This window comes from Myotis yumanensis, unplaced genomic scaffold (assembly GCF_028538775.1).
Source record: "Myotis yumanensis isolate MYYU_CA2020_CCGP unplaced genomic scaffold, mMyoYum1.0.hap1 SCAF_12, whole genome shotgun sequence".
In the NCBI taxonomy this organism is placed as follows: Eukaryota; Metazoa; Chordata; class Mammalia; order Chiroptera; family Vespertilionidae; genus Myotis; species Myotis yumanensis.
The window spans coordinates 8,790,424-8,817,075 of record NW_027223763.1 but is presented as its reverse complement, the minus strand read 5'-3'; the positions used below and the strand labels follow the sequence as shown (position 1 = coordinate 8,817,075).

The 26,652-nt window shown below is 48.8% G+C and overlaps 1 protein-coding gene across 5 annotated transcripts in view; it reads right to left on the bottom strand.

Annotated features, from left to right (window-relative positions):
• Positions 1-26,652, bottom strand: part of DENND1A (DENN domain containing 1A) — a 461,262-nt gene that overhangs the window by 27,414 nt on the left and 407,196 nt on the right. For all 5 annotated transcript variants that reach the window (XM_070430715.1, XM_070430714.1, XM_070430712.1 and 2 more), the window contains 2 exons: positions 26,327-26,383; positions 18,219-18,350 (listed from right to left, as the gene is read on the bottom strand). In XM_070430715.1, the coding sequence (XP_070286816.1) occupies positions 18,219-18,350; positions 26,327-26,383 (189 nt within the window). The remainder of the gene's footprint in view (positions 1-18,218; positions 18,351-26,326; positions 26,384-26,652) is intronic.

Sequence of the window (26,652 nt, the reverse complement as noted above, 5' to 3'; positions counted from 1 at the left end):
CCTTCTTGCCAGCAGGGAAGGCAGTGTGGCCGAGTGCTCAGGAGGCGGCCTCTAGGTGGGACAGTCTTGGACTGAGCCTCAGCCCCCATTTGCCCTCTGGGTTCCTAGGGCCGGTGATTTTTAACCACCCAGCCTTCCTTTCCTCATCAGTACATGCAGGTAATGGCACTCTCTCCAGGGGGCGGGGGGGGGGGGGGGCTGTTAGGAAGACTCAATGAGATGATGTTCACCAAGTTCTCCCCACAGCGCCCAATCAGAGACATGGGCAACTATTACATGGGCAGGTTTCCCTGCCTCCAGCCGCTCCCCCTCCCAACCCACCTTCCACACTTGCTCCAGAGTGGATTTAAACAGCACACAACACATGCCCAATCATGCCACTTGTCTACTCAAATCATCTCGCTGGAAGGCTGGTGTCTCCCAAGGTGTCATCTGAGAAACACCGTCCTAGGAGACGCACTGTCCGAAGGCAGAAAGGGGGTTTCTAGCCAGACAAGTCTGGGAGATGCTGTCTACTGTCTTGTTCCCTTTGGAGATTCACAATGACTGTTAGTGCAGCAAAGGAAGTCTTTGCAATAACCACCCCCCCCCCCCCCAAAAAAAACATCCTAACCAGGCAAACCATATTAACTCCCGTTTTCTTTTTCTTTTTTAATACTTTCATTAGCATTATATTATGAATTTACTTCAGGGCCATAAGGTTTTGTTTCTTCTGGGATATCTTTTTCTTCTGTGCAGCCTCCTTTTCTGATTTCGGAACAATCTGCTCTTTTTTAGCAGGATCCTCTCAGTGTGGCAGGGAGAGCTATGTATGGGTCAATCCGCCCATGAACTTGGTACGTTCTGCACTGCGTCTTGGGAACTTTGTTCACTTGGATGTGCTCAATGACCAGAGAATCTACATCTAGACCCTTAAGTTCAGCGTTACTCTCTGCATTTTAAAGCATATGCAGCAAAAATTCAGCACTCTTTTTGGGCCACCGACCCTGCCGCACTGTATAGCCTGGGCACACGGACCGACCCCACCATTGTAACAATGCACGGCACCCACTGCTTCTGTAAAGTGACATCCTTCAGATACTTGGAGGCATTTGGATATGCATACCCTTGATGGCCTGGGCACTTTAAGAACAGCTGTTCTTAAGTGAACACGAAGAGTTGAACCTGTTGATTTGCATGATTTTGTGGGGTTTCTGGGTCAAGTGAATAGCGAACCATTTTCAGAGGTCACCTCAGGCCACTTTCAGTAAGAAACTCCTTTTTTTTTTTTTAAGTTTTGTTTCCCCAGTTTATTTGAAGACAGATTCACTTTCCCTACAACACCCAGTGAATGTCATGCAGGGGAGCCAGGAGCCCTTCCCAAGGGCAGAGACCCGCTCTCTTCTTCTCTGCACCCCATGCACCCCCGCCTCCATCTCACGCCCCCACCCCTCTCATGGCCCTAGTGGCAGAAGGCATATCCTTCTGTGGACAAGGAAGCAGACTAGAGAGAGGTCAAGTGACCTGCTGGTAAGGAGAGCACTGGGAGCTGGTCCCAGGCCTCCTGACGGCGAGTCCAGTGTGCTTCCCAAGGCTGGAAGAGGCAGCGGCTAAACCAGAAGCAGAGAACAGAGAGGCTGGACACCTCTGCACGGTTGTGTGATCCTCAATTGGCTCACTGGATCAAAACACGGCTGCGCTGGCTGCTGTTCCTTAAGTGAGTTAAAGGGCCAGTACGAAGGGTTCCATTTCACAATTCACCCGGCACTCCCCGAGCTGGGCTGTGGGTTTCCATGATCCACACAAGCAGCCGCCCTCCTGAAGGTCATGGTCATGGGGAAGCAGATTCACTCTACAGGGTGGATGGATTCCTCCCGTGTACTTTTAAGGAACAACTATTTGGGGTCAGGGAGCAGGGACTCAGGAGAAGTCACAGCCTTTACCCTTAAGGAATGTATGACCTAATGGGACTTGTCCTACATCACAGAAAAATGGCTTTCTGAGAGGACAAAGAGTATTTGGGTTAGACAGACATGGGCACACATCTTGGTTCTGTTGTTTTCTAGCTGCGTTCAGTATTGGCTCTGCCACTTGGGTGAGTTACTTGGCCTAAGCCTCAGTTGACTCGTATTAAAACAGAAATAACTCTTGAGTCACAAGTCCTGGTGTGAGGATGCCGCGGGCGTGTAACACAGCCACGGAAGGCTCTGGCCCGGAATCCTCAAGAGGAAATGGGACCATCCAGTCCTCTGCTCCCGTTGGACCCACACGTCTTCCCAGAGTAGCTCTGTGGATGCGAGGACCTTGGTTTTCCAAGGGAGTGCACTGTTAGTCAAGCACTGTTGAAGGAGACTGGATTTTAATAGTAATCTCTCCTATTTATACGATGCGTTTCCCTTTCAAAGCTTTTCTACTTCTCCTCTTTCCTTTGAGCCTCACATCCCCTGGTGAGGCAAGTTAGAGAATAATTATTTGCCTGCTATAGAGAGAGGAAACAGGAGGCCCAGAGAGGTGAAGGGACTAGTTTGAGGTCACAGAGCTAGTATTCTCAGTCCATTGTGCTATCCTTGTCAACCCAGATTTCCAAAGTCATGTGAAGTCCTCCTGACACGGCTTTTCTAATCCTCGTCCCGTCTGAAGTTAGACTCTGTTGTCAGATCTGTGCCTGAGAAGGCTGGTAAGAGGGGACTGCCACCTTCCCTTCCTTATTTGAGCATCTCTTTCCAGAGGCATGTGACTCATTGGTTCGTTTCGTTCATTTAACGAACAGTGGAGTACGCCCTATACAGGCACAGGGTACCTCCATGAACCGCCCTCCTAGGGCTCCTACTCTGACGAGGGGACAGAGGGGGCTGAGGTCTGTGGAGATTCAAAGGAGGGGTCTTCCACCAGATGGGGTGGTAGGGAACTAAGGTGCCTGGAACAGGAGAACCACAGTGGTCTGAGAAGACTAGACCGAGGGTGAATATGAAGATGGGGAGCACCTTAGAGGGGCTGGTAGGGGGGTCACATAATATAGGGCTTTGACTGCCTAAGAAGTGTGGATTTTCTCCTCAGTGCGGTGAGAGGGGACTATTCCAGGTCTTAGTGTCTGTCCTTGGTGTAGAAGATGGATGGGAGTAGGTAGGTGGACATCTAAGGTTGGACACCCCTCCGGCCACAGGGGCCTACCCAGGACTCCATGTTGCCAGCTCATCCCCCACCCCTTGCCAAGGGACTACTGGGAGATGTGAACACGGGATAAGTCTGAAAGTGTGATTGACACGGGTGTCCCAGAGAAGAGGGGGACTCTATGGCCTCTGCCTGGCCCTTGGCGTTTAAATCTGTCAGCCGTGTGGGCCAGGTGAGTATGCTCATTTGATATGAAACCCACATTTATGAGGACAGCATCTGATTTGCAGTTAATTTGTTGATGCAGCAAAACACCTTGTTTCCAAAAGGTCAGGAGTGGAAGTCCTGTTGGAATATCAACTTAATTACCTGAGCAGCATGGATGAGTGGGCGCCCTGCATGGGGCTGCAGGGTGGAGAGTGCTCCGCTGCCAGGAGCTGACTTGGGGCTGAGGGCAGTGGGTACAGGGGATGGGGCAGCTTACACAGTAGGCGGAGCCAATGCACTTCCTGCTGGCCTTGTTCCTGGTGCCTAACCAGCAACCTTGGTAGCTGGGGGAATCCTCATACTGGAATGAGGGTCGTCACCCCATTTCACAGAGGAGGGAAGGCAAAGACTTGCCCAGGGCCACGTATAGCACTGAGTGACAGGCCTTCAGAAGAGGGTCGAAGAGCTCATCTCAGGGGCAGGAGTCCTGTGATGTATGTAGGGAGGAACCAACATATGGATTTACTCAGTCCCCATGGAGGTCACACCTTGGACTATCCCTTCAACATCCCTTCGAGGTCAGAATCAGCATCCCCATGTCACTGCTGGGAGAGCAGGCTCAGGGAGGAGGACAGATGCTACCTAGGGCCACACAAGTGAAATGTCCAAGTCAGTGGGGCGACAGACCAGACCCCAACCAGGGACCGTGGTAGGGGAAGGAGGTAGAGCATAGATACCTGAGGCCGCGACGACCAACCAAAGGCCAAGGACTGTGCATACAAAGCTTGGGGTGGAGAGGCAACCTCCTGGGGCAGGGGGCAGCCAGGGCCCCTGAAGCTCTCTTTCTGGGGGCTGGAGAAGGTGGGGTGCGCCTGGTGGCAGCTGGAAGCATGAGAGATCTGGCCTCTGAGGCCAGCCCAGAAGAGGGCCTCAGCTCCTTTGTGTCTGAATGGTGTTCTGAGTTGCCCCTTCCCGTCAGATTCCTGTCTAGCCCACGATGGGGAGGCCCTGGCAGCCACAGTGGGGAGGCTGGACAGATGTTGGGGGTTCCTCTGTCCCAGAGATGTGCCCCAACAAGATACGCTGCCAGGAATGGAGAGGGGAAAAGAGAAAATTCACAATTAAGCTCTGTCACTATTTAATGAGGAAAGAGTTCACCTGGTTAATTTTCCTGGCTAGTAGCCACATCAATGCTCTGACCTGTGCATGAAACAGCCCGGTTGGGAGGGGAAGACAGCTTTCTGTGGCTTTACAAAGGGCCTCTGGGCTGAGAGCAAGGCTCCTCTAACTCCTCGGGACTGGAGAGCCGCTATTATGCAAGGTATGGAAATAAAAGCGGGCTTCTTTTGATATGCCTCCAAAAAGGAGTGCATTGAAGCCATATTTGTGTGGAGTGTCTCCTTTGAAATGCCCAACTAGCTCTCGGGCACAGCTCTCGCCTGTCCCAACTCCTGTCATTATCTCCAATCCTCTTCGTCCTGCTTGTTGGGGAGGATCAAATGCTCGCCTCGGCTTCAGAGCTTCAGCAAGGACGGCTGGGGAAGAGCGGGCACTGGTCCTGTAGCACTTGCTCTGTGCCAACAGCACTGGGCAGGGCCCTGGGCCCCCAGAGAGTCCCTGGGTGCTCGGGCCCTGAAGCATGGGCAGAGGCTGTTACCAGGAGGGATGCTCCGTGCATAATGCTGCACAGGATGGGCTTGTGCATCACGGCTGAGGAAGAAGCTTCCATCCCACCCACCCAGGGTGATAAGGAGGTGCTTCTGTGTGGGAAAGGGCCTCATCTTGGAGCACCCTCAGAATATCCCAGCCAGTCCTCAAACTCTGGAGGGAGACTCGATCATGACCTGTGTTCACCCCCGCCCAGACTCCGCTCCACGGTCAGGAAGCCGGAGGGGTGGCCCGCGGTGTCCAGGTGTTGGACTCCAGAGGGAGGGTTCCACGTGCCTTGCAGCTTGCTGTCCTGAGGTAGCACCTGGAAGGGGCTGTTCAGGGCCCAGGTGGCCCTCGACAAAAAGCAGTGCACCTGCCATTGGGCCTGAAAGCCAGCATCTTTGGAGAGGGCCTGCTTAGGGTTCATGGGCTCAGCAGTCACCTTGCAGGCCATTCTCTTAGGCGGGCGGGGCGCTTTCTTTGCAGTGAGGCGAGGGAAAGGACAGCCCGGCTGGTCCTGGAGAGCAGTGCGCTCCTCCCGATGTTGACAGGAGTAGTATTTTGTAGTGGTGCTGGTTAATTTGTAGTGGCATTTGTGGTTTGAAGCCTTGTCAAGATCCCTGATTACTTCCCGTGCAAGGAGCTTGGCTGACGGGGAAGTTCACATGCTGAACAAAAGCAGCCAGGCAGCTGTGAGGGAAGGCTGCGAGGGGGCTGGGTGACCCCAGCCACTTGGGGGACAGAGGCGGGGGATGGAGGAGGGCCAGCAGGGGGTGGGGGAGGGGAGCCTTTTGTTTTTAGTCAGGTGCAGCTGCTGGGTCTGAATAGGTGGCATCCCACTGGTGGCCCGAGGTCGGGCACCAGATGCGGCGGGTGGCAGGGCAGGGGCAGGGAGCTCTGCTGACGCTTGCCATTCTCTGCCCAGACAGGAGCGGGAGGAGGGTATGCACTGCTGCTACCTACACCAGGGCAGCCATCTGGGATGCCGTCAAGGGTGGCTGGGTGACATTGCCAGGAGGTGGGGGATTGAGGAAGGGCTTCCCGATGTTGGGAGGCATGATCCCCTCTGATACCAGCAGGGGCTACTGTTTTCTGGCACTTTCTATGTAGCAGGGCCTGTGCTAGGAGCACTGTACACCAGGACTCTAACAGTCTCAAAAACCCTGCAGGGAAAGTACAACACCCATTTGGCAGATGAAAAAGCTGAGGTTCACATGTCCAGGCCTCATAGGTCACAAGCGGTACAGGCGGGATCCAAGCCCAGCTATGGCTGACCCAGAAGTCCTGCTTGTTCCATCAGACCCGATCCACAAACAGCAGAAGGGAGATGCTGAAACTTAACCCCTTAAGCTTGAGGGTGGCTTCCTCTCCCAGAGATACTCCCCGATACCCTCTGAGCTTTCTGTCCTGCTAAGTCTATTCTGACCACACAGAAACGTTTGTCTTTGCAGCTGCCTGCACTTCGCCAGGCCTGTGTCCTGACTTGGTGAGGGTTTGCTTGCTGCATGTAAGGGCCAGGGCCAGCTCAGCAAAACCAAGGCTAATTTATCATCGCCGTTATGATGTCCACCCCGAGCATTACACCACTAGGAAATTAAAGTAAGAATCTTCCCCTGATTTTGCAGTTGTACAGATAGGATCACTCAGCATCCTCTGGAAGGGGAGTCCGGGATCATAAGAACCTTCACACTGCTCTCCCTGCCACCGGGGTCCCTGGGTCCACCTGCAGCCTGGGGCGCTGGTCATGTCCCTGTAGATAGTCCTTGGCAGGCAGGCCACGTAAGACCCAGTCTCTGCTCCACCAGACCCACGTCCCACCCCATCACAAGCAGCCACTTCCTTCAGCCCTACAGAGACCCTGCCCTGCCCCTCAAGTGCCGCTGCCCTTCACAATGCACGTGCTTGTCTTGGGTGCCCTTCCTGCACCTGCCTACCTGATGGAGCCTGCTCATCTCTCTTCCTGGCTCGACAGAGCCGGGCTTCTTTCTTCTGTCCCTCCCCTAATATGATGGGCTCCTTGATGGTGGCATCGTGCCTAGTTCATATCTGAGCAGAAGGCCAACACTTAGTCGGTGCAAAGTAAATGTTTGCCTAAAACTCACATCAAATTATCAGAAGGCCATCGCCCAGCATTTGGTCCAGACCCACTAGTCCTTGTCCCTGTCACTCAAGACACTCTGTCCACAGGACTGGCAGCATTTCTGGCCTGCTTTGATTAGGAAAAACCCCAACCTGGAGGTGTTCTGGTCTAACAGGTTGAGCCCCAGGGCCATCCCAAGAAGCAAGAGACTTTTTGAATGGAATGCAAAAGTGGGAAGCAATAGGAAGCTTAGATGTGAAATATCCCAACTTTCCCCCAGTGTGTCTGTTACAGACAGTCAGCTAGCCAGGTTCACTAGACACAGGGGTTTTTTCCTCCCCTCGGAACAAATGGATGGAGAGCCTGGTTTTAAAATTCCTGGACCCTGGAATACATTTCTATCTGTGTCAAAGTCTACCCTCCGCCGCCTCAGCAGAGTTTAAAATCCTAGCTAATAGGTTAACAACTGTTTTTCTTCAGCTTCAAATGAAGAATATCAGAAGGTTGGGGGAATATGCAGCTCTCCAATTTGTACGGACTGCACACAGCTCCCCGCAATGTGTGTTTGACAGGCCTGACATTTTGTACCGCTGTGAGATGGGAAAACGTGTGACATTTTTATTCATGGTGGCGTACGCCCTTGTAATGATCAGCTCTGGTCGATGTGCTTACCGCAGCAGCCCCAGAGCCCTCGGAGAACAAACAGGAACCCAAGGTGCCAGCAGTTCGACTGCCTTATTAAACACCGCCAGGATCCTAACGAAGACCAACTGCTGGAAAATCTCACTGTCAAATCCTCAAGGACACTGTCAGCGCACAGCTAACTGCATATATTTTTCATTTAAAATACTGAAATCTAGCATTGTGCCATTACAACCAAGGGGAGGGGCGCCCACTCCAGTGGCCATTCTGTCAGCTGCCTCTTTGGAGCTCCAGATGTTACAGCCAGTTGCCCAGTGGGGTTCAGAGCGCAGAAAGGGGCGGCAGAGACAGGGAACCGACTTTCTGAAAATGCAGCCCTGCCTTTAGGGTGAAAGGCTAAAAGTTACGGGGCTCTGGTGAGAGTCACTGGGAAAGTCAACTCACTGCTTCCCTGCGTAAGCCAAAGCAAATCTACATCATTAGAAAATCTGCCCCAGCCCCAGCCCCCAATCATCCTGTAGGTGCAGCCCATTACATCTGCAACTTGTGCTAATCAGCCTTCTGCTTGGCGGCAGACCTTAAGACATCTGTAGGAACACACGGCCAAGGTGAGCTTCACACCTTGGCAGGAAAGCTGTGTGTGAGGGTGCCCACCTGCAAGCTCACCACTTGCCTCAACTCAAAGGCCTCAAGGTCAGTGGGCAGGAGGACCCCCTTCCCTTCGGCGGTCATTTCCAATGCTGATGCGCACGGATGGATGGAAGCCAATCACTTGGCAGGCGCTCCGAGCTTCTCGTGGTTGTTACACTAGGTGATTTGGTTACGGCTGCATACACTAACGTACTGATATATTTATTTTGTAAATGTGTATGAGTTATACAGTGCTTCTATTTCCATAGTCTAGCCCTGGTGCACCAAGACAGACTCTGCTGTTTATTTATGGGGTCATTGGCTTAACAGGCCTAACGATGCCTGTGTGTGGTTCTTGCAGGTTTGCAACAACGTAAGTGGCTGGCTCAACAACTGGATGTTCTCCATCCATCATGGGCAGAGGCTTGCATTTTAAGGGGCCGCCTGCAAAGCTGGTTTAGCATAATACTGTACATCATCCTTGGCGGAACTGACCTGGGATGCTGTAGAGCTGCCAACCCAGACACTAGGAACCATAAGATTGCACACCCTGGGATGGGGGCAAGGGGTGGAGTAGGCTCTGGGTACCCTGGTTACAGAACTCAGAACAGAATATAGAAAGAAAGGTGGTGCCCAGCTAGTGTGGCTCAGTGGATGAGTGTCAACCTATGAACCAGGAGGTCATGGTTCGATTCCCTGTCAGGGCACATTTTTGAGTTGTAGGCTCGATCCCCAATAGGGGGTGTGCAGAGGCAGCCAATCAATGAGTCTCTCTCATTGTTGATGTTTCTATCTCTCCCTCTCTGAATTCAATAAAAACATACTTTTTTAAAAAAGGAAGCTGGCTGGCAGATAGCCCTGGGGCAAAAGCAGGTCCATGAGGGTCACTGTACCCAGTTTCCTCTAAGCTGGCCACTCTGCCCCTCAGCAGAGCCTTTCACCTTGGCTGCAGAGGGAGGTGTCCACTGGCCCTGTGCACCCCGGTGGACATTTCCTCGTCACGGGCTGCACCTCAGACCTCATTAGAGCAAGTTGGCTGAGGAGGAGAAATGCAGCCAGTGTCCGCCTCGCCCATGCAGAGCACACTTCCACAGCTGCCACGGAGGGCATCGCAGGCCACCAAGGTCTGTGCGTTTGGTCTCCTGGGTCTGTCTCCAGTCTTTCCCTCACTTTCACCCCCATAAGCAGCGTCCTAGGTCAGGCCCCCACTAGCTCTTGCCTGAACGTTAGCAGCATCATTAGTGGTCTTGCTGCATCACCTACTTCCACCCCTTCCCAAGGGTGGTGGCTCCAGAGGAAGTGTTCCCAAATGCCAATCCCTCAGAAATCATCCCTCACTGGCTCCTTGACACCCACATGTCTCAAGCTCTCCCAGGACCTAGCCATTGCCCACCTCTGCAGTTCAGCCCCTGGACCGCACCAGCTGCCTCCCAGCCTCTTGCTTTTCCACACTAGTCTGAAGAGTCAGACTGTCCTATACTTCACGCTTGCCATTCTCTTTACCTGGGATGCCTCCTCTTGCTCCACCTGATAGACAACTCATCTTTCAAGCTCCAGCAGAAATGTCACCTCCTCTGAGAAGCCTGCCCTGGTTCCTCCAGACAGCCTTAGGGCACCTCTCCAGCCGATACATTTATGTCCATTAGTCTTTCTCTTTCTATATGATTTCTCAACTGTCTGCCAGACAATGAGTGCCATGAAGGCAGGACCACATCACATTCCTCTGTGAGCCTGGGGCCTCATTACATGTTGAATAAGTGAAGGAAGGAATTAATGAGAGCATAAAAGAATAGCTCAGAGTTCTGCCTGGTTAAAACGCCAAGACTTCAGGAGTTTTAACCACAAAGATAGAGGGCAGCAGGGGAAGAATTCTTAGTGGCCTCATGGTTTGGGCAATGGAAGGTGTTTGGGAGACAGCCCTGGGGCCAAGGCTTCCCTCTCCCTCCTGGTCTCTGCAGAAAACGGTCCCCTGGTCAGCACACCTGCAAGTCATGTCTCCTGGCTTCTCAAGGCACCATCTCACCAAGGCGGGACCTCCTGTCCCTTTGGAACTATTCACTGTCACCCTCTCCAGGAGGTGCACACAGGCACCTGCCTAGAAGGGGCTTGGGACAGGGCATCCCTGGGAGGGCCAGGAGGTGGCTGGAACCATGGCACCATGTGGCTGAAGGGCAGCAGCATCACAGAAACGCAGACAATGCGAATACCCATTACACTCTGCATTCTAAGTGGTATATAAGCAACAATCCCTTGGGGCAAGTCTCTTTTATATATTCTCTTTTCATACGTTACTACATTTAAAAATCCTTTGCAGTATAAACAAAATGGGATACAATATTCTGGGCAACATGGAACTAAGCGGATCGACAATAAAACTAACCCAGTAGAAACAATGACCTAAGTTAGGGTCAGGGTCAGTGCAATCTCAGATCAAGTGTGCAGGACTCTGGCTGGCAGCCTTTGTTGCCAGGGAGCCGCTATCACTGCCCAGCTGTCCCAGGTCAGAAGCAGAATCCATCTTACCATCGGGGATGGAGGGGTGAGGGTGGGGTTGGCAGTGGGGTTAGGGGAAGGCCCTTGACTCTATGGAATAGTGGGGCAGTCAGAGTCCCAGCTGCACCAGTCTGGGGAAGAGAATGCAGAGAGAAAGGAGACCCTGCTGAGAATACTGCTCAGCCCCCAGCAGGCACTCAGAAGGGCAGCATGGATGCCGCTCTCAAACTGCGCCCCTCCTCCCCCCCATATTAAGGAATCCTGGGCTCCGTTAGGTTTATTCTAGGGAGAAAACAAAGTCCCAAGTTCAGACAGAAGCCATGAGCTACAGCCAGGAATGAGGGAGAAGCAGAACAAAGTGACCTTGATCTCCACAGTCAACTTAAGCCACACTGCTGGATTCGAAGCAGGCCCCAAACACGGGCAGCCACAACCAGATGGCTCGGGAACCAAGGTGTGGCTGATGAGGAGGGCTTGATGAGAGGGGGTGAGCAAGGGGAGAGTCCAGGCTCCGGCATCAGATAGACCTGGTTTGGAATTCTTGCTCTGCACTGTGTGACCTTGAGCAAGTTGCTTAAATTCCCTGAGCATCAGCTTTCCGGGGATAATAATAACTGCATTGATTGTACAGGGTTGTTGAGAAGATTAAGTGAGATGATGTTTGTGGAGGGGCCTGGCTCACACACAGTAGGTCTACATTATAATGAAAACCAACCCATTCCATCTGTCTCTCCTCATCCTTCCATCTCTCAGTTCTTGTCATCCCTTCCCCTGGGCACGGGCAGGTTAATAACTTACCGAGTGCTCAGAAGGGCTTAGGGATTGATGGGGCACCGTGACAGGCAGCTCCTGGCACAGCAGTCCTGTGGCCACAGGGCAAGGACTCCCTGCAAAGCCACTGACTCCGAGCTGACTCTCCCAGAGGATCTTGCTTGCGGGACATAATTTATTTTCAACATTTTATGTTTTATTTCCCCTTCCCTACTGCGATAAACTCCCCACCTTTGGCACAGAGAATTCTAATCGGGGAAAAGGCCTCCTCTGGTCTCACTGAATCAGATTTCCTGCTCTTGTCCTGCTGGGCTCACTGTCTCCCTGGCAGGGAGCTGGATTCCGAGCTGCTGCAGCACAGGCCTTGGAAGGAAGGCTGTTTTAGGCTATGGTCAGTCCGCTGGCAGAGCCCCTGCTGTCACACTGTGAATGCAGACAGACTTGGGGACGTGGGAGGCCTGTCACTCACACATGCACGCACGGGCACCGCAGGGCACAGCTGCCCCTTTGTGGTTTCTCCCGCTCTGTGAACGGATGGGCTGCTCACAGCACGAGGAGTGCAGAGCTGCCTACACCCTGTCCCATGATTCACCCTTTCGTGAACTCACTCACCACTCAGTTGTCCCCCAATTCTCACTGAGCAATTCACCTGTGCCAGGCCCCGTGGGTGCGAGGACAGAGAGATGAGGGACAGTAGGTCAGGCACAGGGACAGTGCTGCCCAGAGCAGGGAGGGCATGGCTCTGCCTGGAGGAGCAAAGAAGGGCTTTTTGGGGAAGGGGTGCTTGAGGCGGACCTGAGTGGATGATGGGATTTTGTCAAGTGAAACAGAAGAGTAAGGACACCCTGGCTGTGGGGACGGTGGGAGGCCAAGTCACCTCTGGGTTCTTCCACCGCCAGATGCCCATAAAGAGCGGTGATGTTGTGCTGGGGACTAGAGAGAGGAAGGGACGTTGCCCAGTCTTGCAGGGTGGGAAGGAACTGCCCAGAAGTGGAGGATGGCAAGTACCTCCAGCCCAGAAGACCCAGCTATGGGCAGGGGGCTTGGGCAGGGGGACTTCTGGCAGGACGCTGAAGGCTGGGTAAATTCTTCTAAGGATGGTCTGTGACCAGGCAGGGAATCCTGAAGAGGGACCCACATTCCCACCTATCTCAGTCCTTGCTGATGTTTTTTGACGCCCTCTGTGCCTCACAGACCAGTGAAGAAGAGTGACACGTGACCCAGAAATATGAGGGTCGTTGACGCAGTGGTGGAACTGGCATGGGGCAGGTTTGGGGAAGGCCAAGGACAAAGGAAGACATTGCAGTGAGGGAAGCTCGTGAAACAGGAAGGGTGAGGGCAGATTCTGGGAGCTGCTAGAACAGGGGTGGTTCTTAGAAGGCACAGGTGTGGCTGAACAGAGTCTGGGGGGGTGGGGGTGGGCGCTCTGCCTAAAGGAAGGAGGACTCAACACAGCTCCCAGCACACAGCCCGGCTCAGACCGCCCACCCTGCTGGACTCCACACTTCATCCTCCGCCGGGCTCAGCTGGCCAGCCCCATTTCCACTCCTCTATGCATTTCACTAGGGTCTTTCTGGAGACTATACCTTGGGCCAAAGGACTGATCCAAAAGGCAAGAATTCTCTCCTGCAGCCAGTGGAGAAAGCAGTGGGGACTGCGTGGGCAGGTACAGGAATTCTGGGGCTTTAGCAGGAAGCCAGCTGCCACCCATCCTAGAAGGGCTCGAGCTGTGGCCGTGTTAGGTCTCTCAGGTTCAGAACCATCCCCAGGTACCTGAGGCCGTCCTAGGAGAATGAGTTCTCAGCCTAGTCCTTGAAGCTGCTGAAGAGCAAGGTGTTAATGAAACATTGCGTTTATCTGCACTGCTCTCCAGCAAGGCAGTGACGAGGTGGTGGGCACCCCTGAGCATGCTGGCAGGGAATCACTCCAAGGACCAAACTGGTTGGAGTTTATAACAAAGGAAAAGGGAACTCTGAGATGCCCTGTGGCAGGATCACACAGCACAGACCTGTGCCTTTCAGAACCACCAGATGGATTCCATCCGCAGGATTAAGTTAAACCACCCACTGCGGGACTGTGGGCTCCCTGAAGTCAGGGACCATGTTACTGTCACCCTGTTTTCACAGGCATGGCACTGAGTAGGTACCAGTGATTGCTGAATGAGTGAGGGAGGGTCTTGGCTCTTTCTCCACCCTTGGGCCCTTGATCTCGGCTGACCTGTCACACTCCATGCCCAGAAGCGATCATAGGCAACTGTGCTCATTGCCATAACCTGCGACCTCTGGCCCTGACCTCCCTGCCATGCCCTGACCTGCCATTATTCTTCATTCCCCTCTCTATCTGGTGCCCTGGGTGACCTCTGACCTTGATTCTCAGCCATGCCTACTCTTTTGGTTTCATGATTCCCACAGCTCTGGGTGTAAACCTGTCTGCTATCAGACAAGAGAACAAAAGCTGGGCTAGCATCTCCTCTCTGGCCTCTGTGCACAGTTTTCAATCTGATCTGTTGCCCTTCTTTTAATAACAGTCTCCTGATTTCCTTTCTGGGAGCCACCCCTCCTTCACCTCTTAGGTATGTGTCTCAGGCAGGGCCTGCCCATGGTACACAGAGACTTGGCACGATGTTTGGTTCTGAGGTGGGTGTATGATCAAAGTTGGTTTAATGAGTGAATCCCATGCCTTGTGTGGAAGTCACCAGCAAGTGACACTTACTCTCCTGCTGGTCTCACACCTGGAGGGATGTAGTCTGAGGCCACTGCAGTCACTTTGCCACCAGAAGGGAGAGCCTGGCAGTAGAGGCTCCAGTAGAGGAGGCAAAGCCAAGAAATGTAGCAAAAAACTGGGCCTGATTGACATAACTTGATACCTGGATCAAGCCATACATGAAGCCAACAATTTTTCTTTTGGATTTTATGTCTCTGCAACCCAAAGTACCCTAACTGACAGATTCCAAGTATAGGTCCTGCTTGTGGTCTTTGAGCTGGACTGGCTCCTGACACCCCCAATACTAGATTCTAGAATCTATACTTCATCCTCTCTACCCACTGCCTCCACGGACGTGCCTCTCAGCAGTTAAATATTTGGGGGCATGGGGACTATGTTTGCTTTCTCTCTGTGAATGATCTGTGTGTGTCTGTGAGTGTGTGCTGGCGCGTGTGTAATTTTTTGGCCACACCATTTGAAGGCAAGTTTCAGACTCCATGGTATTTCACCCCTAAAATACTTCAGTGGGTACTTCTTAGGAATGAAGATAAATACCTAACAACCATGATGTTAACAATACATCTATCATATCACCTAACATCCTAGTCCATCTTCACATCTTCCAAGTTCCCCAAGAATGTCTTAAAAAATCCAAATTAAGTCCATTCTTTGCATTGGTTATGTAGCTTAGTCTCTTTTACAGCTAAACGCCCTGCTTTATTTGATATAAGCGAGGGACATCAAGCCTTTCTTCCCCTCAACTGCTCTCTTCCTGGCTCCCATCCTCCCTGGGTGCCCCATCCTGGGAGCATGGGGGTGCCCAATCGTCCCTGCCCCTTTCCCCACCCCTCCTTTCCTGGGGTTTAGACCGTAAGAGCTCATAAAAACACAACGTAAAATGGGAGAGTCTCTAAATTCCTATAATACAAAGATGTTCCCACTTGCAACATCTTTATTTGTGGAAAGAGATTTTGAAGTAGTTTTTGGCTACTAATGGAATAGTCATTCTTCTTCAAATGAACAGAATTATAAATATAGCAACTGAAATAAAACAAAAAAAACCTTGCTGGACACATAGCAAGTACCTCATAACCAATCACTTATTAATCAATCTAAAAATCCACATCAATAATAAAATCCCAAGATGTTTACTGATTGCCAAGCCCTGCAGTGAACTTTCCAGAGGCTCATATTCTTACGGGAGATGACAAGCACTAAAGCAATAATTACAAGGCTGTGTGAGACACAGAGTATGTGCCAACTTCCGGGGCTCTGCAGAGACAGGGGCACCCAGCTCCTCCCTGAAGCCTCTGCCTGGCGAGGGTGCTGCCGTGGGACTGTCCTGTGTACCCGAGCTGGTGATGTGGCCCTGGCAGGTTCCTTTGGACCGTCCCTGAGCTCTAGTTTTGGGACCATAAAATGCCGGTAATGATCCCTTCCTCCAAGGGCTACAGCAGAGGGGACACATGTTTCCAGAGGAGAATGTATACTGTTGGGGCCGAGTGTTTAGGTGATACATGGATAGACACTTAGAAAAATTTTTTTATATGCCTTAGAAAAAACTTGGACTAGTATATCAACCCTATGATTTTACCAACGTCATCGCTTAAGAGGAGGCTAAAGTATAGATGTTGGGTCTGAGTCTGTTTAAAGGAAAATATCAAATAAAAAAGTAGTACAGACGGTAGGAGAGTGTGGCAAAATTTCTGAAGTGGAACCCAAAAGATTGTTCTTTGAGAAGAATGTCAAGCCCCTAAAATTCATGCCTGCCAGTAGCAGGTGCTCTTGAAACGCTATCTGTTCCGGTCAAGGCCCTTCAAACCAGGGGAAGGACTGAAGGACAGCCTTGCTGGGGGCAAAGCTGGAAAGAGTTAAAAGAAAGGGCTTGCGCTTCCCGGCCCATCCCCCCAGCAGCTAATCTGTCAGCTAATGAAGAAGCAGTGGCGGCACAAGTGAGCTAGCAGGCAGTTCACTTACAGCAAACTGATTAGGAATGTTCAACCAACAGCAGACTGTGGACCTTTCCAGAGAAAATAAATAGAGTGTAGACTGTATGCAAATGTGTTTGTCACTTTGACAGCACGTCTCAATTAAGGCATCTCGCGGCTGCGGGTAGGCTCTGCGGTTGCAGCTGTAAGGGAGAGCCCGCTGCATGGCTGATACTCAGGGCTTGACCTTAATCCGCATGCATGCATTAAAAAAACCCCTGCCTTCCTGTGCACTTGCATAATGCTGGCAGCCACGTGAGGGAGGTGACAAACGGGGAAAAAAGCCACTTTCATCCTCTCCAGTTTACAGACCTGTGAAGGCACAGACAGCTCTTATTTCAACAGAGTTTGGGGTGGCTTTTTTAATTGTTTGTCCCCCATCCGCGAGCACACACACACTCTTATTCTGCATTTAGCTGGGAATGACATTAAAGCATCTCTACTTCTTCCTGAAATGGAAAGAAGGTCTCTCTCCATTTCAAACAGGGCCTCCTTTTTTGTGTTTCGAAAATGGAATGTTTAACACCATGAAATCCCTCTCCCCCGCCCCCTTTCTCTGTAATGGGCTCCAAACTCCAGCAAGGGGCTCTTTTCATGGGAAGGTTCGTGTGTGCAGGAATGAGGACAAAGGAAGGCAGGAAGCTGGCTCTGGAATGCCACGCTGGCGACAACAGCCGGCTTTCAGCAAACCGAGCCGAGCCAGGGAACTGGGGCCTGAGCTGGGATGAGGCAGCTCTTCAGGGGTGCAAACATCAACGAAATGTGAAGAGAATTATTAAGCAAATGAGCTCTGCCCCATGGACACTTCTTTCTTATGCTATATTTAAATTTTTATAATATCCCTTTTAAGTGTAAAGTCAGAAAAGGAGTGGCGACCTCTCCAAGTTTAAGATGTGTGAATATATTATCTAAAAACATTGATTACAGAGGAAGATTCTTATGTTTTAACAAACTCACACCTTACAATCATAACCCACAGCAACAATTAGTTCCCTTAATTTCTAAATAGCTCTATGCCAGGTACACAGTAGGCACTTGATAAATGTCTGTTAAAAACAAACATTTTAAATGTGTGCTTCTAGCTCCTTTATGTGATAAAACAGCAATCATATTTAAAATAAAATCATAAAGACTATTTAAATTATGCCTCATCTAATCAATGGCTAAAGAATCAGGTGATTTAAGATTAAATAACCTTGCAGATTCTTATTACAGTCATATTTTGTTAATGGAGCCATTTCTTAGAAACCAAAAAATTATGACTTTTGCTAATCAAGACAGCTCCATGGTTTATTAAATAAACCATGGAGCTGTCTTGATTAGTAGAGGGTACACAATCTTTTTCAACCAAAAATATAAGCACCGATAAGATATGGATAAAAAAAATTTCAGTTCCTATACAAAGTATAATGTTTTACTTAAGAGAGAGAAAAAAAATCAGTCAAATTTTCAAATGCTCACTCAGGTCATTGAAATAGTTGGCTACAGAATCAGGCCCCTAGAACAGTAGTGGTGTTTACTGTGAGAAGGAGGACTCCCGATATTGATTTTCAGGAACTACATTAATAAAGAACTCCTAATTGATTTTTTTTAAGACTTCGCTTGTTGCCTTTCATTTGAAGGTGCAGAGAAGGGCCTGGGATGCTAAAGTGTTCTAATGAGATGCTTAGCTGACAGAGGCACCTTAAAAGAAGTGCCTGGGGTGGGAGGCGGCAGCTGCATTTAATGACTTCATTCCAGAGTTCAGCGAGTTTATGACCAGAGCCATGCTGTCTCCTCAAAGTTTTTGAAAATCCCCCTTCAAAACATGTTTGCTCCAAATAAACACTGGAAGATGTGCAAACTGCATGGGATTGTTTTAGCAAAGAGAGCTGAAACGAAAAAGCGCCGGCTGTATGCGCCACAGCTTCTGCTGAAAAGCAAAGCAAACCAAACCCAGACCAGTCAGAGTCCAGGGTACATACCTGTCCGAAGTGGACTGTGATTGGCCTTCGGTCTTCTCGGAGCTTGGGGTCCTTGACCTCCACCAGTGGGGACGGCACAGTCTTTGGTAGCTGCTCTTCCAAAGTGGGGGCACAGCCATTCTCGGTGATGTCCTGCAGGGAGAAGCCAGCCAGGAGTTGGTGACAGGGTCTTGGCACCTGCCCTGAGCACAGGTGCTCCCTCCAACCTCAAGGCTCAGGCCAGACCATGGAACTCCCTCTGGGTCACTTAGAGCCCATCTTCCTGCTAGTGATGAAGGAACTGGAAGGCTAACTTGGCTGTTTGACTTTTAAGGGCTAGAGAAACCCAAACCATGGACATTAAATTACAAAGACAACATAGTAATTCACAAACTGTGGGGAGGAAACCTTTCATTCTACTACTTTACAGGGCTGTTTTCATTTTTACATATTAACGTTGCCCTCATGCAGACATTTAAAAATTACTTGCAATCACAGCTCGTGCATTAACTTCACATTCTATTTTTCCTCCTATATCATAAGCATCTCCATGGTGTTGCATAGTCATTATAAGGATAATTTTAATGGATACATGATATTTCATTGAATGACCATACGGTTATTTAATAAACCATCCTACTACATCAAACATTTAGGTTCTCACTTTCCCCCTAAACACCACAGTGATAAACATTGCAGTTTTTCTTTCTTTTGGATTATTTAGCAGAAATCTTTAGGAATGACATTACTAGGTCAAAAAATGAAACCATTTTTAAGGCTTTTTATTCATTCTAACAATTTGCTTTCCAATTTACACCACTACCAGCAATGGCAGCGCTAAGAGTTTCACAGTACTCGTTAGCCTTATCATTTTAAATATGTATTGCTAATTTAAGAGGTGAAAAAACGAGACCTCATTGTTGTTTTAATTTGCATTACTTTGATTATTTGAGAGTGTGGACATTTCTTCCACATTTGTTTACCGGTGATGTTACTGTTTGTGAAAACGATGTGTTCATGCTCCCTCTTTCTTAGCCCTAATCTTTCTGGCAGAGAATGAAGAGATGGAAGTCTGAGTTAGGATTCTATGACTTGGAGAAAATTTAGGTTGCCAAAGTAATGTTTTTAAATTAAATTTACATTTAATTTGTGCTTCTGATGAGTAAAGTCAAATTAAGGAAAGGAAGAGCCCGAATGTGCGGCTCCTCTGGCTGCCGCCAGTAGCTGACGACACACAAGGTTCTTGGGGACATGTGGGTGGTGCCCATTTGTGCGCTGAGGACCACATGATTCATTCAGGTCATGACATTGCTCATCTTCAATGAAGCAAGGCAGAGAATAAACGTACAAACAAGATACATTTAAATTGTTATTTTTCACCAAGTAAAAATAAACTTATAGAAATAATAAATGCAATTTCCAATTCTTTTAATTACCAAAACAAATACACATTTTGGTTAACAAAACACACACCTTAGCGCTCATTAAATTTTGCATATAAGGACTTAACCATTGATTGCTCTTAACTTTTTAGCCACATAGAGAATGGGACACTTAGAGGAACGGGGTCCCTTACTGAATAATACTGCATTAACGATGAAACATATGTAACATCTATGAACTTCAGTCTCCTCATGTGTAAAATGGGGATATGGTAGCTATGAGGCGTAAAGGGTAAAGCAACATAAAAGCACCTAGAGCATTAATAATGGACTGTATATGGTACTCAATAAGCTATAGGAATGTGTGTGTGTGTGTGTGTGTGTGTGTGTGTGTGTGTGTGTGTGAAGTCAACCCACACATCCAGCTGCAGTCTCTATACTTCTTGATAAGAACACAGGGGATGAGTACCTCTTGGTTTGGCAGGCAGAGCTCACATCAAGCGGCCCACAAATCTTAGCCTGGCTGAGGCTCAGTGATGAGAGAGGTAGCCGACAGCCAATCAGAAATGGCTCTTTTGGAAAGGGGCTGCCCTAAGGTGCTCAGGTCAAGTGGAACAAAGATGGGGAGGGACACCTTCTGTGCCAGAAAGTAACAAAGGGCAAAAGGGGGATTTTGGATCCAGTGGGGTTACCCAGAGGACAGACACAAGAGGTTGAGTAAAGCCTAACAGTAAAAAAATAAAAAATAATAAATAAAAATCACTTTTTGTTTAGGAAAAATATTGCAAGTGTGTGTGAGTGATTGGCTGGAAAAAGAAAAAAAGAAAAAGAAATAGAGCAGTTAGGTACCATGGTAAGAAAATACTGATGGTGATAAAAATTATAAAAAAAGGATGTGGTAGTTTTTAGGAAAATGTCTTAGTTTAAGCTTATAGGTAATACAAACATTGTCTTCTGGTTTTGTTTTTCACCACCTAGTAGCTGTCTGATCTTTCCAATTCACTCAATCTCTCTGCAACCTATTTCTTTATTTTTACAATGGGGAGACCACCTCCTGCTTGGGAAACTTCAAAGCCAGTGGGACAATGGGCTAAATGAGATGAGATGTGAGGAAGCTTTAAAAAATGTTACAATGCTGTGCAAATTGAAAGTTAAATCCTTATTCCTGCCAAATGGGAAGCACACCATCTAAAAAGAGCTGCCCTGTGGTGAGCACCTCCTACTGGCGGGCACTTTTCCAGTCCCTTGACCCTCACTCTCACACTTAGTTTCCACAACAACCAAGAGGTAATAGGAGGATCATGCTTTTATAGGTGAGGAGACAGGGCTCAGAGAGGGCAACTTCCTCAAGGCCACACAGCTAGAAAGAGGAAGAACCCAGAACTGTCTGATTTCTGGCGTTTAAACCCTTCCAACCTTAACAGCAAATGAAGGTTTCCTGGGTTCAGGAGGTGCTCAGCAAGTCATCAGCTGTGCTCGCCTTCTCAGAAACCCCTTTTCTTACACGACCCTGTTCTGCCATGTCTTATATCTGGGCACTTATTTATCTTCTTATCCCTATAGACTGCGAATTCCTTGGGGTTTGGGTTCTCTGCCCCAGAGCCTGGAATAGAGTACATGTTTTCTAATAAGTCTTTGTAAAGTTGAGTTGCACATTTGGAAGGCAAATGTGTCCAATATACAAATGTGCTTGTGCGTCAAAAAGCAGTGCAGCATATTAATTTTATTTAGAGGGCCCGAAGGTGCGAAAGACTTCTTGCAAAGTCCCATGGCTTGCCCTACCAATTTATTAACGTTGGCACTATACCTTCCACCTGGGGAAGGACAACAGCTTCCTCCCTGGAGAGCAGAGTGGGAGGAGCCCTAGCCAAGAAAGAAACAGGGCCAGTTCACATCCTCTGTTGCTAGCAGAGGTCTTACACATAGTAGGGATCCAATAACAGCAAGTCTTGCTACCCAGGGTTAAATACATTGTGGCCTAAGTGCTAAGTGAGAAGCTGCCAGCAGAGGGGATGGGAAAAAGGCTGTCTCAGATCCCTCTGGTGGAAATACAATTTATATCAAAACCCTAAAAGAGGTGCATGTCCCTTGACCCATTAATTTAATTTCTAGATATTTATCCTGATGAAATAATTAAGAATTCCTGCAAAGTTTTATCTATGAAGATATTTGCCTAGACAAAATTGGAACTAACTTAAGTATCTAACAATGAGATCGATTAAATCATGTATGTATGTCCCTCAGACAAAATTTTATGTACCCATTTAAAACAATGACATGTGGAAGAAACATTAGTGGTCTGGGAAATGTTTAGCACATAGTTAAGTGAAAATGCAGATTTAAAAAATGAGATAATTTTCTTCGTTTGTCTGATTTGTTGAATTTTCTTCAATTAACATGCTTTCTGTTTATAAACGGCAAACATACTGACCATCAAAATGTCATTTTAATGAAGGAAAATCAAGAAACGGACAGGAGGGGCAAATCTTCCTTCCTGAAGGGTCACACAGAGACACTAGACAGAGCTATAGATCAAAGGCCACCGCAGGGTGGCATCTCTCCCAGATGCAGGGTCAGCATTTGCTTAAGTCCTTGGACAGAGTGCCCATGAGAAGGCAGGAGGCAGGAGCCTGGAGGAGGAAGGGGCTCTCTGTGGCCTTGGGTAGGAGCCGGTGTGGGTGGGACATGGAGGAAGCTCAAGCTATGACTTCATGAGGTAGAGATGTGAGCAGAGCGCTCCGAGCCTGCGGGAGCTAGAAGCACAGCTAGTTGAGCGGTGGATGGCAGCTGGAGCACTCCAAGAACCACCTGGTCAAGGAGGTGGGAGGTGTGAAACGTATGAAAGGTTTTAACCAGGGGAGTGACTCGGTCATAGCTGTGTTCTAGAAAGATTGCTCTGGTGGCTGTGTGGATGACCAAAAGGGAGGTGATCCCATGCCAACCGTGTCCTCAGGGCATGTGCACCCGGGAGTGTGGGCGGACGGGCTGCTCCAGATGTGGGACATGAGAACTGGACAGGATGGAAAACTCTAATTAACTGAGTGGTTACTAAGTTTTGCTGTTAAAATCCCTTACCTCTTCTAATCCTTAGAACAATCCAGTAAAAATCTCTATTTCTCCTAGTTTATAGACGAGAGAAACTAGCTTCACAGAAATGAGGTAAATTACTCAAGGTCAGACAGTTAATATCTTATACAACCAGCACTGACTCTAGCTCGTCTGCCTCAGGAGCCCAAATATCTGGCCACAGGTTGGGGGTTTAAAGAACCCGAGTGTGTGAGGTGGGGGCTTCCCAACTCTGACTCAGATCGCTGGTCTCCATTTTCGGATTCGGGTGGTGCCCTTCTTTTCCAGTCTACTTCACACCACAGCAAATGCAAATTAAAATATGAATATTGATGTCAAAACAATAGCCAAAGCTGGAATTTCTGTGATGGAGACGGCGGCGTAGTGTGTCTGGAGACCAGGAGCTGACAGTTGTGTGAAGGTGTGAAAATGTCTGTCCTACAAGTATCTACCTGATCTCCCTGCCCCCGCCGCGGGCTTACTCACTCCCTTCAATACACTAGGGAACATTCGGCCAGAGTCTCAAGCCTTTGCTAACCCAATGGTGAGTCTGTTCCTTTTAATCAAAGAAACTAAATTAACAAGCTTGATGAATCTTTTGAAGATTTAGAAAGATCAAAGATTTAGAAACTTTAAAAGGGGCCGTGAAATGGACCCATTTGATGAAATCATTTTGATACTGAAGAAAAAAGATCATTTTTCAGGGATTCCACAATAGCCACCCCCCCCCCCCCCCCAAATGGAGACCTTACTGCCCTGCAGGTGAGAAGGAACAGGGCATTCTGATGCCAGCCTGCAGGGTGCTATGACTGGGTGCAATCTGGTGACAATCACGTGCCCCACCAGGTGGCCTTCTTATCCAGGTCGGGCAGGAGATGCTGGGGTGTGGGGCATGGGAAGTGCTCTATTCTCCCTTTAGGAAGCAACGCCTGGGTAGCATCTTTGCCATTTCTCTTCTTCCTAATTTTGAGCAAGTCAGACTTCAAAGGAGGCCAAGCTGTAGAAGAACTTGACTACCTTGCTCCATTTACCCAGAGAAATATGTTATCCATCCTTCTTTTTTGTTGTTGGGCTGAAGCAGAGCAGGTGTGAATAAAGCCACGCTACAGTGTCTATGACAATTATTTGCCAGTGGTCACACGGATACCCTGAAAGCTCCTGCTTCAGATGCTTTGAAAATCGACAGCACAAATGAACAAGGGATGGAGAAGGGGCCCTGCTCAGTCATATTAGAGATGGACCCTTCACATACCATGGTGACCTCTCCGCAGGTCGGCCCCACATTTTCTATTTGCAATTCAAACCCAAGGCGAGAGCACAGAGGGCAAGACTGGGTTCTTGATTATATCTGCGAGGTCACCATTGCTATGCAGCTAGAGGAGGCCAGGTGGCAATCCAGTACATTTGAAAATTGGATCTTTGTTGGGAACTGCCTCAATTTCATAGCAGAAACCAAACTTGATGTGTCTGCATTAGACGTGTGTGAGAGCCACATAAGTATGTTGCCATTGCAGGGGTGGGGGGTGGGGGGTGGCGCGAGGGAGGGGAACAAGAAAGCCCAGGAAATATTTCCTACAGCAGTGAGGGGGTCAGAGGGAGCCAAGTCCGACATTAGCTCGAGAAAGGAAGCTGGGAGCTCCGCAGAAGACCGGGTCCTGTCTGCACTGAACAATGCTAGTTTCAATGACAAAAGAGCTCCTCTAAGCACCACGGCAAAGTATCAGGTCTGGAGAGAGCTGTAAGACGGAAGGGGGAAGTGAAAATTGAAAAGGGAGCACTAATGGATCTGTCAACAGTCCGATGGTGACAACCACGTTTCTATAAAATGCCTTCACCATCTGTGTCACCTGAAATGTACTGACACTCTATAGAGCACTACCTCCTGAAGCTATTCTGGAAAAGGCTGGCAGGGAGAAGAGGAGAAGGAGGAGAAAGTCTGCTTCAGATACCATCCAGGAAAGAAAGGACAGGGAGGAGGTGGCAGGGAAGGAGAGAGAGATCTAGATTGTTTAAGTGAACCTTTAAACAACAGCATCAAAACCCGAGCTTAATCAGTTATTTGCAGAAATGCTATGTATCATGAAAAGGGGGTTTTCTTAATGCTCACATGTACGTGGAGGGAAGCAATGGTTTGTGGGGCGCAGATCTGACCAGTGAGGCCCATCTGTCCCCTGCCTGAGGAGGGACTCCTTCCTTTGCTTACTTTCAGTAACATTCTAACAGCAGCCGGGGCCTGGGCTTTAGTCGTTAGGAGGGAAATCTGGTGCGAGTTCCCCCCGTTTCCTGCCACTCCATTTTATACTTGCAATCCAATTCAGTTACATGCAGCTGGGACAGGAGATAAAAATATACATTTAGGTACTTAAGTAACATTCGAGTTGCCAGTCTCGGGCAGGGTGCACCAGACCACGGTTAAGGTCTACCTGGATTTACATGACAAGATTTTTATTTCTGGACTTGAATCTTAGCTGCTAAAAATTCACTCTCAGCTGAAACTAAGAATTTAAAATGCTTAGAGCAAATTATTTTGCAATTAAAAGCAAGGAACCAATTCCTTTGACCATTTCAAGTTAATGAGAGGTCCTTTCTGACTTCGTAAAATTAAAACTGCTTTTATTTTAAAAAAACTGCCGAGATAGACAAAGGCCCTTATTAGAGAGGTACATTTGGGGTGTGTAGGATAATGAAGGTAGTGATCCCAAACATCTTTTGGCAAACAAAACAACTGTTTCAGGAAGGCAGTACGAAATACTGTGGTGGTAAGAGCAGAGATGCTGGATATAATGGATCTGGAATCTAACCCTGGCTCAGCCAGGATCAAACAGTGTGACCCATGGGCAGATGACTTCACCTTTGAGCTGTGGTCCCCTTACACATAAAATAGGAATGATACCCCCAGGGTGGTTCTAAGGATTCGATATGAAAGCTCCTGGCCTGGACCATCCTTAGTGCTTAAAGAAGATGGCAGCAATAACAATGATGAGACATTCATAATAATAGGAAAGTGTCCTCTCTGTTACACTCACCTCCCTGTACAATCTAGAGAATCAAGTGGAAGGACTCTTAATCAGGATATAGCCTGTATGATTTTGTACAATTTTACTGATAGTCCAAAAAGACTGTCAGAGCCCCACTCTGTCTGCCCCCGCCCCCCCCCACCCCCCAATATCTCAAACACAAACTGCTGGGCTCCTCTGGGTAAAACCACCACTGTGGGGAGAGCCCGCAGTGTCCTCCTCAAACCCGCCCTTTGTGCCCTGTGTCTGCACAGTGGCCACGTGCCTGCCAGAACCACGGCATCATTTCTCTGAAGATGCGCCTGGGTTTGGGTTACAGCCGGTCCCAGGTCAGTTGTAGGAGGGAGTGGTGCTGAGATGTGGATACCGAGCCAATTTCTGGGTGGGCCCCGAGCCCAGTGGGGTGGGGAAGGGATAGACCAACAATGGTAAGTTGCAACTTGCTTGCCTTTGTGGGTTTAAGCCAGAGTCTTAATGATATTTGAAGACAGTTTTTGTCTGTGAATATTTATAACAGTGTGAGAACTCCCAGACAGCTGGTAATGCATTTTGAAGTGTGCTAACAACACCGTATCAAACAGCCTCTATTGATCACATCATACTTTTTTGTGGCCACGCGTTTCATACACGGTGCTTATACATTTTGAATAAGAACTTCAAGTACCTTTTGCTTCAAGCGGTTTTTCACCTCTTTTATTCCCATTTTTGCATGATCTTTTGCCTGCATGAAAAATTAATTTAAGTTAAGGTTCCCTTTCTGTTCCCAGCAGGGACTATGCTTGATTTCAGTCCGTTGTGAATCACCTTCTCTGATTACTAGAAAGAAAGGAAAAATGGGATCATCAAGTTGAAAACATAATGGCTATGAAAACAAATACAATGTTAAAAGGTTAAAAAAAAAAGCCTTTAAAGAGGCTACAGAGATTTTATTTTTTGCATTTTGATGGCACCGATATTCCCCCCCACCCCCCTTTCTGCTCTCTATAATTA